The 16,336-nt window shown below is 34.5% G+C and overlaps 3 protein-coding genes across 3 annotated transcripts in view; 2 read left to right on the top strand and 1 right to left on the bottom strand.

The window, feature by feature from the left end:
• LOC107063516 (uncharacterized) overlaps positions 1 to 56 on the top strand; it is a 2,656-nt gene extending 2,600 nt beyond the window's left edge. The window contains exon 3 of the mRNA XM_015315462.1: positions 22 to 56. Coding sequence (XP_015170948.1) covers positions 22 to 56 — 35 coding nt within the window. The remainder of the gene's footprint in view (positions 1 to 21) is intronic.
• A 2,188-nt stretch (positions 57 to 2,244) lies between these two features.
• Positions 2,245 to 16,043, bottom strand: LOC102587018 (lipid phosphate phosphatase gamma, chloroplastic). Its single transcript, XM_006361730.2, has 2 exons — positions 15,143 to 16,043; positions 2,245 to 2,520 (listed from the first exon to the last, which is right to left on the bottom strand). Exon 1 carries the CDS (start codon positions 15,829 to 15,831, stop codon positions 15,160 to 15,162), a length of 672 nt encoding a protein of 223 aa, XP_006361792.1. The 5' UTR covers positions 15,832 to 16,043; the 3' UTR covers positions 2,245 to 2,520; positions 15,143 to 15,159.
• On the top strand, positions 7,637 to 8,071 carry LOC107063515 (agamous-like MADS-box protein AGL29). The gene has a single exon (XM_015315460.1). It carries the CDS (start codon positions 7,637 to 7,639, stop codon positions 8,069 to 8,071), a length of 435 nt encoding a protein of 144 aa, XP_015170946.1.
• Positions 16,044 to 16,336: the final 293 nt, after the last annotated feature.

The raw sequence follows: 16,336 nt of genomic DNA, 5'->3' as shown, positions 1-16,336 counted from the left end.
ACAACATCAAAATACTACTAGATCGAACACCAAATACAACATCAAAATACTACTAGACCAAACACCTGAAGATCACTAACAATTAGACTTCAATTTCCATATTCCAAACATCAGCAACCCAGTAGCAACGACACCAACAATAAATATATTTTTTGCTCGCTTTAATTTTTTCATCAAAAGCATTGACTTTCTTCAACAATCCCCACATTACCCTGTTTGCTTGTGGAGAGTGTCGATCTTCATACCAAAGAAAATAGTCACAACCACCCATTTTCTATAAAACCAATCAAAAAGAATTAGACGCTAACAATTAATCATCTAATTGACTTGAAAAAAATAAGGGAACAAAGAATTTTACCTTTGAAATTCTACAAGTAAAAAATCTACGCCCTGGATTTAATTGGGTCCATGAAGTCTTTAATAGTGCTTCATTACCACACCTACAATATCGACCTTCATCCACAGATGCCATGGAAGAATTGGAGAAGCTCGACATGAAATTATTAAGGGCCAAGAATTAAAGAAAGGCTGAAGAAGAGAGAAATTGGAAAAGAATAGACAAATTGGGGTCTTAGTTATGGTACAATTGGAGAAAAAATAATATAAATAGATGATATGGAGTAATATTACCGTTGGGGACGCCACATCAGACGAAAATTTGATGTTTACGCGCCTTGAATGAGTGAAAATCACGCGACACTCCACCTGTGTAAAAAGTGTTAAAGTAACACATGGGAACCCTACGTTAGGTGTTTAAAATGAAAATCCTTCAGTTGAGGTGTCTAAGTGAAAGATCGTGCCAAGTTTAGGGGGCCACCGATGGGTTAGCCCATTTACAAACAATCCATTAAGAAAACCTCTATTGCAGGCATGGTATGGTAGATATCGAATATCATGGTGAAATTGAAATTTTTAATATTGTGATTTGAGTTTTATAATATTTGATATGGTATCTTATATGTGTTTATTTTAAAATTTTAGTATTTGGTATTTATAAAAAAAAATACTGAAATATCGTATCGAAATATATAGTTACGTATAAAATTCATATATATATATATATATATATATATATAAAACTAATTATTTAGATGTTGAAATTTTGATTAGTCTGTCTTGATTTATATGTACTTTTTGGGTGAGTGATTGAGAGAGTTGTTTGTACTTTATTTTTGAATATTTTTACATGTATAAGGTATTAGTATGATACAATTGAGATATTTCTTGAAAAGCCCTTTCATAATTCTTTATTACACTAATATATGTAAGTTGAAGACTTAAAGTTGACCAAACTATGGTAACCGATTTACCGTATAATAAAATATCAAAATCAAACTTTAAAAACGGTAAGGTTTTCAATACCGTACCACGCCCACCCCTCTCCATTTGTGGTGTTGGTTAATTTAGCGGGGTTCAAGTATAGATTTTGGACAAATATGATTTTCAAATGTTTTAAGCTTTGAAATATATCTAGCTAGAATTCAAATAGATCTTGCTATAAATATATTTTCGATAAATGTTACTCCTAGACTATGCCTTGGAGTTCAATGAAAATTGTGAAGTTTAAACTTATAAAAACGAACTCAAACTTTTTAAGAACTCATAAAAGTTGAAATTCAAACCGTCAGTTTTAACTCGAAGAACACTTTATGGGGTCTAATATTTCATGTTAGCATTGAAATTTAAAGATTTTTATGTTATAGTATGATCATGTCACCGTCTAAACGATACTTCAACAATTAAAAAATTAAATTAAATTAATTTTCAAACGTAGACTAAAGTTTGATTAACCGTTCAAAAGGTGGATACTTTCCCATTTCTCCCTTTCTAATGGTACCTGAGATTTTTGCTTTACCTTTACATAGTAAATGTCATTCAATACATACATGCGATAAGAATATTAATCTCGAGATTATATTTAAGATTAACTTGGTCCAAATTTAATTTGAGGTATCAGTTAATCCCGCAATTATCATCTCATATAGAAGGTGAGATAAAACAATCTCATGAAAAATCTTGCTCATCTCATCTCACATACCAAACGACTCATAAAAGAGATGGACATGCAAGTAAATTAAAGGAAAAAACTACAGAGCAAGCAATTCCTTGCAAAATGAGAGCTATAACTGCATGACCAGATCATATTATAAAAACACAACACATCATTATTTCAGTATGAAGAAAAAATAGAATTTCTTACTAAAATATTGGTCCAAATTACTATATATTAAAACAAAAGGCAGCTCTCATCAAACTTTGACTATTTTTTACTCCAAAAGAATTTGCAAAGAGTGTAGGAGCAAGTACACTATATCTTGTAGTAACTAGTTACCTGTTATACTTTCCTTCTTGATCCATTTACAAACATTTTAAAAAACATAAATGGCACTTCAAAACTAGAAAGATGTCCAAGTAAAGTAAGTAGCGATAAACAACGTCTAAGAAGTACGTGAACCTCCAAACCATCAAATCCGAGTTGGTCAAGCTGGTTCAACATCGAGTTCCACTCTATTGGAATATCTGCAACAGTCAAAAGGAGAAAGAATCAAAGAACTCGTCCGGAGTAATGAAATAGAAATATTAGCATGAAGTTTTAATGAAATAGTAACATCTATTTCTTTGCACAGTACAAGAAGGAGCAGGGTACTGTAATAACAAGTTCCATAACGAATCACCTCATTCTGGAACATATTTAAGACTCCCCTTGTACTAGCAAAATGAATTTGAAGCAGTAATTCGAAAAAGTAGCTCTTGGTCAATACACATTGATACATATTGCAGTGGACAGATTATTATAAGGCATTATTTAGGTTATACATTACAAAATCAATCTGGTATTATATTGCATCTCTTATAGTGTGACCACATTTTTATGCTTTCTTATACCTCTGATGGATTTAATTAAGGTAGGAGGAAGAATAGGTAATATATCGAGGCTACTGCATGTTATAATTTGTTAATAAACAGACATTGACTCTAACTCAACCCCAAAAGTTATCTTACGAGTAGAGAATTGCCTAAGATCATATAAAGGAAACAACAATATATTCCCTTAACCAATGTGGGACACTTAAAACTCTCCCCCCTCCTGCTGCACGCCCACGATGGAAAATCTGTTATGTGGATGATATTGGGCGAACCAAGAACAAGGATGTGTTTGGCTCTAACATCATGTTAAGAAAATGAATGATTGCTTTCAATCAACTCTAAAAGCTAGCTCATGAGGTGAGCGTTGCTCAAAACCATACAAAGAGACAACAATCTATTTCCTCAACTAATGCGGAGCACTTAATATGATTATTATATGCATGTCTATAATTTTAAAAATCAAGTGTGACACTTAGTTTTATTCCTATATTCACCTATGTATTCCCTTCCTTGTGCCTTGCAAGCACGAGATGAAGCATGCTCCACCATCTTTTAGAATAACTGCAGTAAAAGATGTGTCGAGATCCTATTCTTATTTCTCCATACTTCAATAGTCTTCTACCACCTTCAATGATGTCACTCCTGGCTATGTTCCAGAAACAATGAAATAAATCCATGTTGAAACCGTTGAGACCAGCAATTGCGTCTTCTTCGCAGCTCCCAACTCCACTCATACTTCTTCCGTAGGAAACTCCTCACCATGGTCTCACCCACTCCCTTTATCTTCCTCTGTTTTATTTAATGAATGCCCTTCTACCTATGTCTGCATCTATACTCTTCTTATATATTGGGATATAGAGTCCTTCTAATTGCACCTCTCACTTCCCATTATCCACATGACGTTGTACAAACTACATCACATTTGGACAAAATTAAAAACAAATTTGTGCAATCAGAACAAGGCTGGCACTGGATAGCCAACTATTATGTTTTGTGCTACTACACTAAATTGTCTATCACTCTGTAGAAATTTCCAAATCGCTAATCATTTGACTTCACCATAAGTAATACATTCAAGGCAAAAAATCTATCCACAAAGTCCAGCACAACTCCTTACTTCAAATTATTTTTTTGAATTAGTGTCATATATTGTTTCTTTCAAACTTTTATTCCAAATCAGTTTATAAACAGAAGTACAAAACTAGGTCGTCAAAGTACACATGTTAACAACATTTCACAAACACTTTATTGCAAAATGAGCATGCATTACGTATATCTCTCAGAATGACACTAGTACCATTTTGAGGAAATGGTGATGCAAACATACAAGAGAAGCATGTGTAATTTCACATATTTCACTATACAAACATCTCATAGAAGAAATGTACTCATGAGGCTACAAGTATTTTGAGAAGGAAAGGTTAAAATAATAACATAAAAGTTCTTCACTCCTTCATACTTGATGTAGAAATTTCTCCTCTGTGAGAAGTCAAGTAAGCCTCCCTCCAAAATTTAATCAACAACCATGCATATTTCTAACAATTAAGATGAGAGAAGGAAAAGGTTCTCTAGAGAAGAGTTAAGTCATGTATAAATACAAGAATGTACGAAGTTTTGTATTAAACACAAGGATGGAGAAAGCATGGCACACTTAATAGTCTAATAGGCCTTACTTAGAACTTAATGTATCCTATACAAAGAGAAAAGTATCCTGATTTATGGAAATACAATTATTCCTTCACATTATAACTACTTGATTTGCTCCAGGTATAGGGGAAAGATCTACACACACTCTACCCTCCCCAGATCCTACTTGTGAGACTTCACTGGTTATGTTGTTGTACAATTACACATGTTACTCAAGAAAATATACTTCCTACTCGAAACATAATTCTTGCTTGCACGACCCACTCTATGTATATTTTAATAAAGATTGCACAAGCTTCTCATCAAGAATAACGGAAATCGCATGCATCTTTTTTCTAGTAATCTGCTAAATGTGTCATCAAAGTCATTACCAATGAATGATCAAGTCAATAATGGAACCACACAAAAAGCAGTGCATGAAGCATTTCAAAAATCATTCTTCCTTTTACTTCAAAATCTTATCGTCTTGTTAAGTGCATATGAAAAAAAAGATGGCAAGTGCTTAGGATAAGACTTTGTGACATGCAAAATCTCAGCATAAGCACTACATCATATTCCAATATGTCATAAGTCTATTAAGATGATATCCCAATGACACAATGACTTGAACCTTGGGGATCCTGGTCAAAAATGGCTACAGACCCTTACCTGGTAAACAGATTGTTGGTACTTTTGACTCAAATTGATCGAGAAATTTGAGACAGATACAATGATTTTCAAAACAAAAGCGAGGGTAAAATCATAATTTATTATTGTTTTAAGATATTTGTATTAAAAAGTCCGCAACCAGAAGGAACTTTAAAGATATTTACATATCAACATCACTGTTGAATGTGCCATGAACTCAAGAAATGTATCATGCTTTATATCATTTACCAATTCTCGAAAAAAAAATCATTTATCATAGCCACATTACATCAAAACAATAAGGAAATGCCTTTGTACTTTATAATAATTACAAATTCAAACTTGTTTTGAAAAATTCATGCATTCCTGTCCTTTCAAATAGTCCATCATAATTTAAGCAGGTTTTTATAACTATATTTTTTGATGTTTGAATTATTTTTAGTGAAATTCGTGCACCCATATCCATACCTGGATCCATACCCTCTGTTGGTTTTTTTAAAAGATGGGGCAGCAAAAAGAAGGGTGGAAAATGTCTCACTTTGGATTGAACTGACTTTTAATTGATTTCAATAATTTTATCAAGCATTGAGGGCTTTAAATAGTCAACATAAAACACATAATCTGCATAATTTGAAATTTAAACAACCTAAAGTATCTCACATAAACAAACTAACTAAAATTCAAGTTCATCTTATACTAAACAACTTATTTTACTACTGCAGTAACTACAAGCTAATTTCAACACTCCCCCTTTGCTTTAATTACTGCAATTTTAAAAACTGCTCCTCAATTTTTGCTCTAAGCAATTACCCTTCGGGGTGGCCCAGTGGTTTGAGCTTGGGACTTCCATGTTGGAGGTCTCAAGTTCGAAACCCCTTGCCAGCGAAAGCAAGGGGTTTGCCTTCTGGGTCAAGCTCGTCGCACCAGGCTTGCCTAGTGTGGGTTACCTCTCCTATGTGGTTTGCGAGCTATTGCATAGGAGCGGGGGTTTTACCCTGTGCGCACCCAAAGGGTAGCGGCTGCGGGTTTCCCTTGTCATCAAAAAAAAAAAAAATTTTGCTCTAAGCAATTGATGTTGAATTTTTCTTGTTTTTTTTTAACTTCACATTTTTCGGATAGTTATCTTTTTCTTCTTTTCATTTTGTGCTTCGAAAACACCTTCCATGACATTGCCTTGTGTAGAAATTCATTTGAAAGTGCTTTTATATGGACAATTGTAAGATTTGCAAAGTGTTGTTCTAAGTATTTTTCTTCCATCACAACAACACATATGGCATAGGTTATAAAATATGATTTCATTTTTACTGACTAAATCTGATAGTTTTTGTCAGTGAAACTTTTTTGGGCATTCAAAGAGAAACTATTGTTTGACATCGATATTTGTTTAAACTAGCCTTGTGCTTTGAAAATAAGCACGGGTTGAAAATGGTAGCCCCAACGGGTTAAAATGGGTAGCCCTGACAGGTTGAAAGGGTAGCAACTTACGGGTTAAAATGGCAGCCTTTACGAGTTAAAAATGTTATGTTAGTTCTTTGAAGAACTTACAGATCTGTAAGATAATGAGACTCTTGATATTGCCGTTGGTTTTTTAAAAGATGGGGCAGCAAAAAAGGGTTGAAAATGTCTCTTGGGATTGAAATGACTTTCAATTGATTTCAATCATTTTATTAAGTATTGAGGGCTTTAAATAGCCAACATAAAACAAATAATCTGTGTAATTTGAAATTTAAACAACCTAAAATATTTCAACATAAACAAACTAACTGAAATTCAAAATTCAAGTTTATCTTAAACTAAACAACTTATTTTGTTAAAAACTACTCAAGTAACTAAAAGCAAATTTCAACACCCTCGAATCTTATCTTGAAGGATCCAACCTCTAGATCCGCACTCGTATTGAACACCAAACTCGTGACCTACGGAAACAACTTCAACATTGCTTCAAAGTTCCCCTTTCGAATTAACATTATATGTAAATAAATTAAAAAGAATTGTAATTTTTCTTTAGATTCAATATTATTACTTTGTCATTGCAATTGAATAAACAAGAAATAATTTTTGTTGAGATTCCGGGTAATCTCATGATAGATCCACAACACTGAATAAACGTGACAATACACATGACGAATAGGCTCATAATGTAAAAACAATAAATGAATATGATAATACATGTGACAAATAGACTCATAATATGGAAACATTAAATAAACATGAAAATACACGTGACGAATAAACTCATAATATGAAAACACTAAACGAATGTGTAAATACACGTGACAAATAGACTCATCATATGACGAATAGACTCATCATATGAAAACATTAAATAAGCGTGACTATACACGTGACAAATGGACTTGTGCACCTACTATAAATTTCACAAGCATTCCACTCAAAATTGCTCAAGCTTATTCAGCCAAAACATCTTATTCTTCTTTAATTATTTGTATTCGCAATGGATTAGAAGACCGGAAAGGGTAGGCAAAAGATTGAAATGAAGTTGATTGAGTCTAAGGAAGCACAGAATGTTACTTTCTCTAAAAGGAAAAAAGGATTGTTCAAGAAAGAGGATAAGTATTCAACTCTGACCGGAGCAGATGTTGGTCTCTTTTCGCCAAGTGGAAAACCATATTCTTATGGCTCCACGAGTATAGATGAAATAACTGATAAATCTTTTGATTTAAAACTTGATGATCGCCAAGGTGAAGGTGATCATGCCGATGTGGGCAAATCAAATGTCTTTGAGGCATTTGAAGAACTTCGTAAAGAAATACAAGCATTGGACAAGAAACAAAAAGAGCACCCTCACTCAGACATATTGTTACACAAATACATGTTGGAGTACATGGCAATCAAGTCGCGATTAGACAAAATTAAAAAGGACAAAAAAGGTAAATCTATCCATGAGCCTGAAAAGGAGGAGAGTTGAACTCATAATTACCAAGGAGGTGGTAATTGGAATTCTTGAATTTGGAGTTGTGTTTGGAGGAAACTTGACCAGCTACCGAGTCGTTTATTTATTGTCAAGTCTTGTCTTTGTTATTAAGTTAATTGTTGTTAGTCTTTAGTCGTCCATTTATTTGAGCCTTTAGGTGACAAAAAGGAAGGTTATGGAGTACTTGTGTAATTAAGAGTTGGTCATTTCATTTGTTTCATCTCTAGACTTTAATGATGTTGCGTTGACTAGATTGGTAAATCAATTGAAATCGTTTATCGAACTAGTGAACAATGTGAAAGTGATGGATCTAAGAAAACCCTCGTGCACTCATTAGTGTTCTTTTATGTTTCCATGTCCAGCGAGATTGATGCATTTATTTTACACCACGGCTACCTCTCTGTAAGATGGTGGGCATCTCTTTGACATGAGTTTATCTAATATCTATTGACATATACAGGAGTTCAAGAGCCATATCGAATCTGGTTTCAACCCCATCCACGTTTGCAATGAAATAGAGTACCTTATTTCTTTTTATCGGGAGCACATACACAAATGGGGTTCCTTTCTTGTACAATACAAAATAAAGTTCACTCAATTACATTAGCCTTAGAGAATACTTTTTCAGATTCCACTTATTCTTTTTCTGGATACAATCTTTTGCAACCTTGATTACTAAATTAGCAATGTAGATATTTGTGTAACAGTATGCCTGAGTGAGGGTGCTCTTTTTGTTTCTTGTCCAATGCTTGTATTTCGTTACGAAGTTCTTCAAATGCCTCAAAGACATTTGATTTGCCCACATCGGCATGATCACCTTCACCTTGGCGATCATCAAGTTTTACATCAAAAAATTTATCAGTTATTTCATCTATACTCGTAGAGCTATAGGAATATGGTTTTCCACTTGGTGAAAAGAGTAAAACACCAACATTTGCTCCGGTTAGAGTTAATACTCATCCGCTTTCTTGAGCAATCATTTTTTCCTTTTTTAGAAAGTAACATTCTGTGCTTCCTTAGACTCAATCAACTTCATTTCAATCTTTTGCCTACCCTTTCCGGTCTCCTTATCTATTGCGAAAACAAATAATTAAAGAAGAAATAAGATGTTTTGGTTGAATAAGCTTGAGCAATTTTGAGTGGACTGCTTGTGAAATTTATAGTAGGTGCACAAGTCCATTTGTCACGTGTATAGTCACGCTTATTTAATGTTTTCATATTATGAGTCTATTCGTCAAGTTTTGTCTTTGTTATTAAGTTAATTGTTGTTAGTCTTTAGTCGTCCATTTATTTGAGCCTTTAGGTGACAAAAAGGAAGGTTATGGAGTTCTTGTGTAATTAAGAATTGGTCATTTCGTTTGTTTCATCTTTAGACTTTAATGATGTTGTGTTGCCTAGATTGGTAAATCAATTGAAATTGTTTATCGAACTAGTGAACAATGTGAAAGTGATGGATCTAAGAAAACCCTCGTGCACTCATTAGTGTTCTTTTATGTTTCCATGTCCCGCGAGATTGATGCATTTATTTTACACCACGGCTAGCTCTCTGTGAGATGGTGGGCATCTCTTTGACATGAGTTTATCTAATATCTATTGACATATTCAGGAGTTCAAGAGCCATATCGAATCTGGTTTCAACCCCATCCACGTTTGTAATGAAATGGAGTACCTTATTTCTTTTTATCAGTAATACATACACAAATGAGGTTCCTTTCTTGTACAATACAAAATAAAGCTCACTCAGTTACATTAGTCTTAGAGAATACTTTTCCAGATTCCACTTATTCCTTTTCTGGCTACAATCTTTTGCAACCTTGATTACTAAATTAGCAATGTAGATATTAACTATACAAAGTCAAAACTGCTCTTTCGAAGTAAGTAATTCATGTGCATAAATCTTTTAAGTATTAATGACCACCTAACAATCAGAGGCAAATGCATTTTGCATTACTAAACCATGCATTAGGAACACACAATTTGGGCATAGAACACAAAAAGGAAGAATTTCATCCCCGAGAAGTACTAATGTTCTTTGTCTAACTATTAAACCTCGCCAAGGCAAATTAACATGCATAGCAGTCGCCTATCAAATTTTATGATACAAAAATTTGATAGGTAAACTCAGAATGCAGGATCTTACTTGACCAAGCTTAACATCTCCACTGCTTGGATCATATAGCACATGAATGTTCCTAACTGCGGGCCCCTCATTGACTGGGTTCAAGCAATCAAAGCAACCACTAATGTTTGCATCAAGGTGGACTATCTAGATCACACCCCTTGTGGACTCGATTGCCATTTTGTTTTTCTATAATGTTAATTCTATATTATGAAAGAAAAGAAAACATGTGAAATAACTAGTTTTGTTTTTCATTTACATGTACATTTTCTCCTAATGTGATACAAGAAAAAAATTGACAACTCCAACTCAATAAAACCTTATAAGATCATTTTAAACCTCTAATTAGTTACATTTATTGTTACTTTTTAACCTTGATTAGCTTAAATGAAGTTGTTGAGCTAATTACTTCCCTTTTTTGACATTATCTTTATCACTTCCAGTGCTATTTTCTAGATTTCCTTTGAAGAAATATCGGCAAATGGCAATTGTATGCCCAGTACCATTAAATTCATAGTGCATACATTACAACTCACATACATTAGACCTATAATTAAAGTATTCCATAAAAAATATATATGTCTTTAATATATTCCATCCAAAATACACAAGGTATGATTTAACACTTGATCCATCTCAATACTAATTCTTGGATTGGCAATGCCCGGTCTCTTAACCAATTCTTGGTTCTTATTTCTCCTATATTGCTTAAACGCCATTAAGATCAGTCCTAACTTTCAATTGCATCGTTAATATTTACTGTGAAGACTAGTACCTTATCATTACTTTACTTGAAGGTCTAACATCCTCTCTATCTTCACTAGGTAGAGGTAAGGTTGCGTATGCACCATCCTCCCAGACCCCACTTGTGGGATTACACCGGGTATGTAGTTGTTGTTATACCCACTACAAGTCCAATTATTTGAAATGCACATCTGTCAGAAAGTAATTCCTTTTATTATTATTTTGGTAAATTCTGTTAGATTGAATTAAAGTTATCATCTGTTTGGATATTTGAATTTGTTGCCTGAGGTTTCTGATCAAATGTCTTTCAAAATTGTCCCAAACTGGAAGAGTACATTCTATTTGGTTATTAGGAAATTCAAGTGAAAAATAAATTGAAAAATCAACTTATCAAATCGTTCCGAGAAACTTAGTGATATAGTACTTATTTTGGGATTGTGCACGATTCTTGGGTGTGAGATACGGGCCTACACATTGATCAACTTAGGCGCATCATGCATTGGATATCCTTGAATCATGATGTGCATTGTCTTTCAATGAAAAAGACTTGTGATGCTCACAGAGCATTTTCCAAGTAGCAAGGTATATTATTGGAAATAATCTAATTCACATCAGTTGCTCTCAGCATGAGAGTATATGTCCTGGCGATCTCATCTCTCATGAATCTGTGATCACAATAAGACTCGTCATAGACCTATACATCTTAAGATCGGAATCAAGAGATGAGAGTTAGGTACTACCAATTACTCTCCCTTAATTCGACTAGGGCGTAAGCTAAGAAGGATAAAATTGCATGTTAACCTACAATAGAAGGAACTTTAGTTTCTTCATCACATCTTAGGTCATTGCAAGTCTTATCAATTCACTATAAGCAAAATATGTCCATGTAACAACCTATGTAGGCCTCAATATGCACAGATAAGTAGGTGCAACAATATGATGATTAAAAGTGATAAATGGGGACTAGATACACCAAGAGAAAAATTATCTCCAGAAACCTACAAATCATGGAGTACGTGTGGACTTAGTTAAGGGCACAACAGAAGAATTTAGGGATCCGCATGACGATGGCAAAGAAGATGCTCCTAGCTGAATAAGACCATGTGGAAAGAACTCACTGAAACTTGATTATTGCATTGTATCAATTTAAAGTATCTATGCTTTTTGGTATGCTTACAATTCTATCAGTTTTGACCATTTGTGCTCCTTGATATTCTTCACAATTGATGAACTTTAACAGAAAAGAGGCTATGGTGGTTTACTGGGTTCAATTCTATAAACTTAGATTCATAAATAGGAACAGGCTATTCCTAATCGACACATTGCTATTATGCAAGAGATAAGTTTAAAAATATATGATAGGCCTTATGCTTCAGCTTCAAGTTCATTGGACATAATAAAGAACTTTTCTTGTGCTTCCGAGGGTGTGATCTAGTGGTCAATAATGTTGAAGTAGAACCATGATGTCTTAAGTTCAAATCCAAACTCGGCAAAAACACCAGTCATTTCTTCCCATTTTCCTACGCCTTGGTAGGCAGAATTACCTGTACTAGTGGCCGGTTAGTCGAGGTGCGTGTAAACTGACCAAGACATCACCATCAAATTTAATATATATAAATAAATCACCGTGGTTTTTCTGTCTGCCTTGTCTCACCTCTTCACTTATAAATGTTGTCTTAATCAAGCTTCCCTCTATTTGGCATTTCATATACCTTTAAGTTTGTTTCTTAACCAAGAAATCATCTTGGAGGTCTTAAAACTTGATAGATATGCACTGAAATTTAACTCTACCAACAACCCATCATAAGGCAACTTCCCTTCATTCAACCATCTTTCAAACCACCATAATATCCTTTAAGATTCAAGGAAGTAACAAAGTAATTCCAAGATAAATGAAGGTCAAATTTCTCACAGATTCAACAAAAAAGTTACTTTTGAGTATACTTTGAGTTAACCATGAATTTTCATTAGTTTGTAGTATTCATCCATAAACTAACATCGCAGATGATCAATCTCTTGTGGTGGAAAGGGTTCAGGTTAAGCAGAACTAAAGCAGAATACTTGGAGTGCAAGTTTGGTTATGCCGTTATGGAAGTGAGATAGACGTGGAAGTGCGGCTTGATACTTGGGACATCCCTAAGAGAGTAAGTTTCAAGTATATTGGGTCTTTAATCCAAGGAAATGGGGAGATCGACGATGACGTCACACACCGTATTAGTGCAAGGTGGATGAAGTGGAGGCTCGCTTCCGGAGCCTTGAGTGATAAAGAGGTACAGCCAAAACTTAAGGATAAGTTCACAGAGTGGTGGTTAAACCAACTCTGTTGTATAAGGCGGAGTTTTGGCCAATCAAGAACCCCCAATTCAAAAGATGCAAGTTACGGAAATGAGGGTGTTGAGATAGATGTGGGCCATACTAGGAAAGATAAGATCAAATATGAGGATATTCAGGGCAAGGTGTGAGTGGCCTCTGTGGTGGAAAAAATGAGGAAAGTGAGACTGAGATGATTTGGACATGTGAAAAGAAGATGTGTAGATGCCCTAGTAAAGAGGTGTGAGAGGTTGGATATAGTGGGTGTGAGGAGAGACAGAGGTAAACCGAAGAAGTATTGGGGAGAGGTGATTAGACACAACATGGCACAACTTCAGCTTATCGAGGACATGACCTTAGATAGGATGGTATGGAGGTTACAGATTACGGTAGAAGGTTAGTAGGTAGTTGAAGCGGGTTTATGCTTGGTGGGAGCCTGGGAGCACTGTGTATGTCATAGTATTAGTCTTATACATGCATTTTCCTTTTCGCTACCGTATTATTTCGTTGTTGTTACTGTGTTTTTTCCTCTTAGTGCTCTGTTCTGCTTTCGCTAATAATTGACATGTTTTCTTCACTGTCGTGTTCCAATTTATGTAAATATTTTTATTTGTTGCACTTGAGCTAAGGGTCTTTCGGAAATAGCCTCTCTACCTCCACGAGGTAGGGGTAATGTATGTGTAATCTCTAGCCTCCCTAGACACCATTTACGAAATTATACCGGGTATGTTTGTTGTTGTTATCCACAAACTAACACTTGGAGACAAAGTACTAGCAGGTATGATAGATAGACTACTTTCTTGATAAATGCAGAACTTCCAAACAAAAAATTTGTTATGACAAGATTCTGGAAAATATAGACAACCGTGCGTTCTTAAAACAGAACAATATTTTGTGCTATAACATTGAATGATTGACTTACAAACTAGTAACACACTAAGAATGATGTATACATTCATATATCACCAAACTGATTAATCGAAAAACATAAATACTATTATCAGATATATCAGAGAAGGGCAATTAAACGAAACACATTATACTTGTAGTTCATTCACAATACAAAACTAGTCATACTTCAACCGCAGTTAACTATAACAACACATCACACTACAACAATAACAACAACTACCGTCAAGCCCAAATTTTTTGGGACTGCTATATGAATCCTCAAAATACACTCCGCCCCACTTGGAGTCATTTCATTCCGAAACTCAAATAATAATGTGTACTTTTACAAAAACAAAGGGCAGGGGAGGGGAGGTTTATAGGGCATTTGATGGTGCCCATGAACACATGGTCTCTCCACCAAATTAGATATTTTATGTACATATTTCCAAGAACTGATCTAATATCATCTGTTGGCACCTATGCTCCAAGAGGACTAAATGGTGCACTTAGTTGAATGCTAAGTTATTTACATAAAGGAGCAAAGTATTAATTCCCACTTATACTTCTTTTTTCTCCTTTTTTAGTGGTGCAATCATGTTATAAAACTCCTAAATTCTCCTCTGACTAAGGATTCTCTAAGATAAACAGACTAAACAAAGTATATTAACTACGCCTTAGTTCCAATCAACTTGGTGCCGGCTAAAACAATCATATCACAAAAAAATAATAACAACAACTAATATCACTCCCACACTGTTGTATCTGTTATATGAAATACTCAATATACATTCCACTCCACTTGGACACATTTCATTCCGACATTCAAATAATAATATGTAATTTTAGACAAAATAAGGGTTATCTAAAATAAACAAATTACAACAACTACGCCTCAATGCCAATCAAGTTGGTGTCTGCTATATGATCCACACTTCTACATTTAAGCTCATTTCACATCATAATCATCACCATTGTAACAAAAAGAACATAAATTCTCTTACCAGTGAACGGCAAGTAATCAATCAGCACGCTTGTAGGACGGGTGTTTCTTCGCAGACCTTGCATTCTCATACTCAAATCTCAGAACATTAGGAATATGAGAAGTGTCCTTAACATAAAAGAACCTCCCGAAAGCACTCTCTTCAATAGCAGGAAATAAACCACTGAGCACATTGTTAACAATCCAAAACCAACCCCAACCAAGCACAGTTCCCAAAGCAGCACCAGCAAACACCTGTGCAACCGTATGATAACCCAAATACACCCTCGAATACATCGTCAAAACCGCCATTGGCCAAACCAAAACAACCGCAACCAACAACTGATTTCTAAATATTAGCCCCAATTTCTTATAAGTCAATAGAGTAAAATACACAGCAAAGAAAAACATGTATTGGGAATGACTAGAAGGCCATCCATGAGAATCACACATTTCAAGAAGTGCACAAGTTTCGGGTCGGGCTTGCTGAACTGATTTCTTGATAATTTCATTGATAAACTGAGAAATGATAAGCCCAAATGCAAAGAACATACCTTGAAGCTCTCTACGAAAAATAAAGTGAGAAATGAAACCACCAAGGCTTATAAATACAGGAACCAATGAAACCCATGCTAAGAAATGGCCTAATTGATCCCCCTTTCGGTATCTAACATGGGTAAGTGTCACTGCCTTCAATGGATGATGAGACATTGAAAAAGATTTGAATTTTTTGTCAGATCTGTGATGTGGGGAAGAGTAAAAAACCACTGAGGAAACACCCTTTTGAAGATTGTTGAGAATTGAAGTGAAATCAAGAATAGTGAAAAGGGGGCAGATGTTGAGTTGTTGAAGGAGCCAGAAATGTGGGAAAGACTACACAAGGAAGGAAGGTGGAGGTAGACAAGTGTTTGGAGATGATTGGTAGAACATATAAGAGTTCTAATTTTGACAAGTGTCTGCATTTTTTTTTCTAAAATTTTGATTTTATTAATTCGATTAATTTAAATTTTTGTTGCGTAGAATTCATAAAAAAACAATATCAATCCGGAGCTTTTTTTTTATTGCAATGTTTGAATCTAGAACGTCTAATCAAAGGTTAATCAAGTGAATGAGCTCACGTTATCTTTAGTTGATAAGTATATTATTAAGAGAAAATTATGCGATTAAGCAAATTTATACTATTTAATTACTCATCATAGCTATAGTTTGTTATAAT

Source organism: Solanum tuberosum, unplaced genomic scaffold (assembly GCF_000226075.1).
Source record: "Solanum tuberosum cultivar DM 1-3 516 R44 unplaced genomic scaffold, SolTub_3.0 scf00371, whole genome shotgun sequence".
Taxonomy (NCBI): Eukaryota; Viridiplantae; Streptophyta; class Magnoliopsida; order Solanales; family Solanaceae; genus Solanum; species Solanum tuberosum.
Note: the sequence above shows the minus strand (reverse complement) of the source record. Positions and strands in the feature narration are given on the sequence as shown.

Excerpts from the sequence above, each read along its gene's own strand:
- LOC102587018 (XM_006361730.2), bottom strand. The coding sequence starts at position 15,831 with ATGTCTCATCATCCATTGAAGGCAGTGACACTTACCCATGTTAGATAC.
- LOC107063515 (XM_015315460.1), top strand. The coding sequence starts at position 7,637 with ATGAAGTTGATTGAGTCTAAGGAAGCACAGAATGTTACTTTCTCTAAA.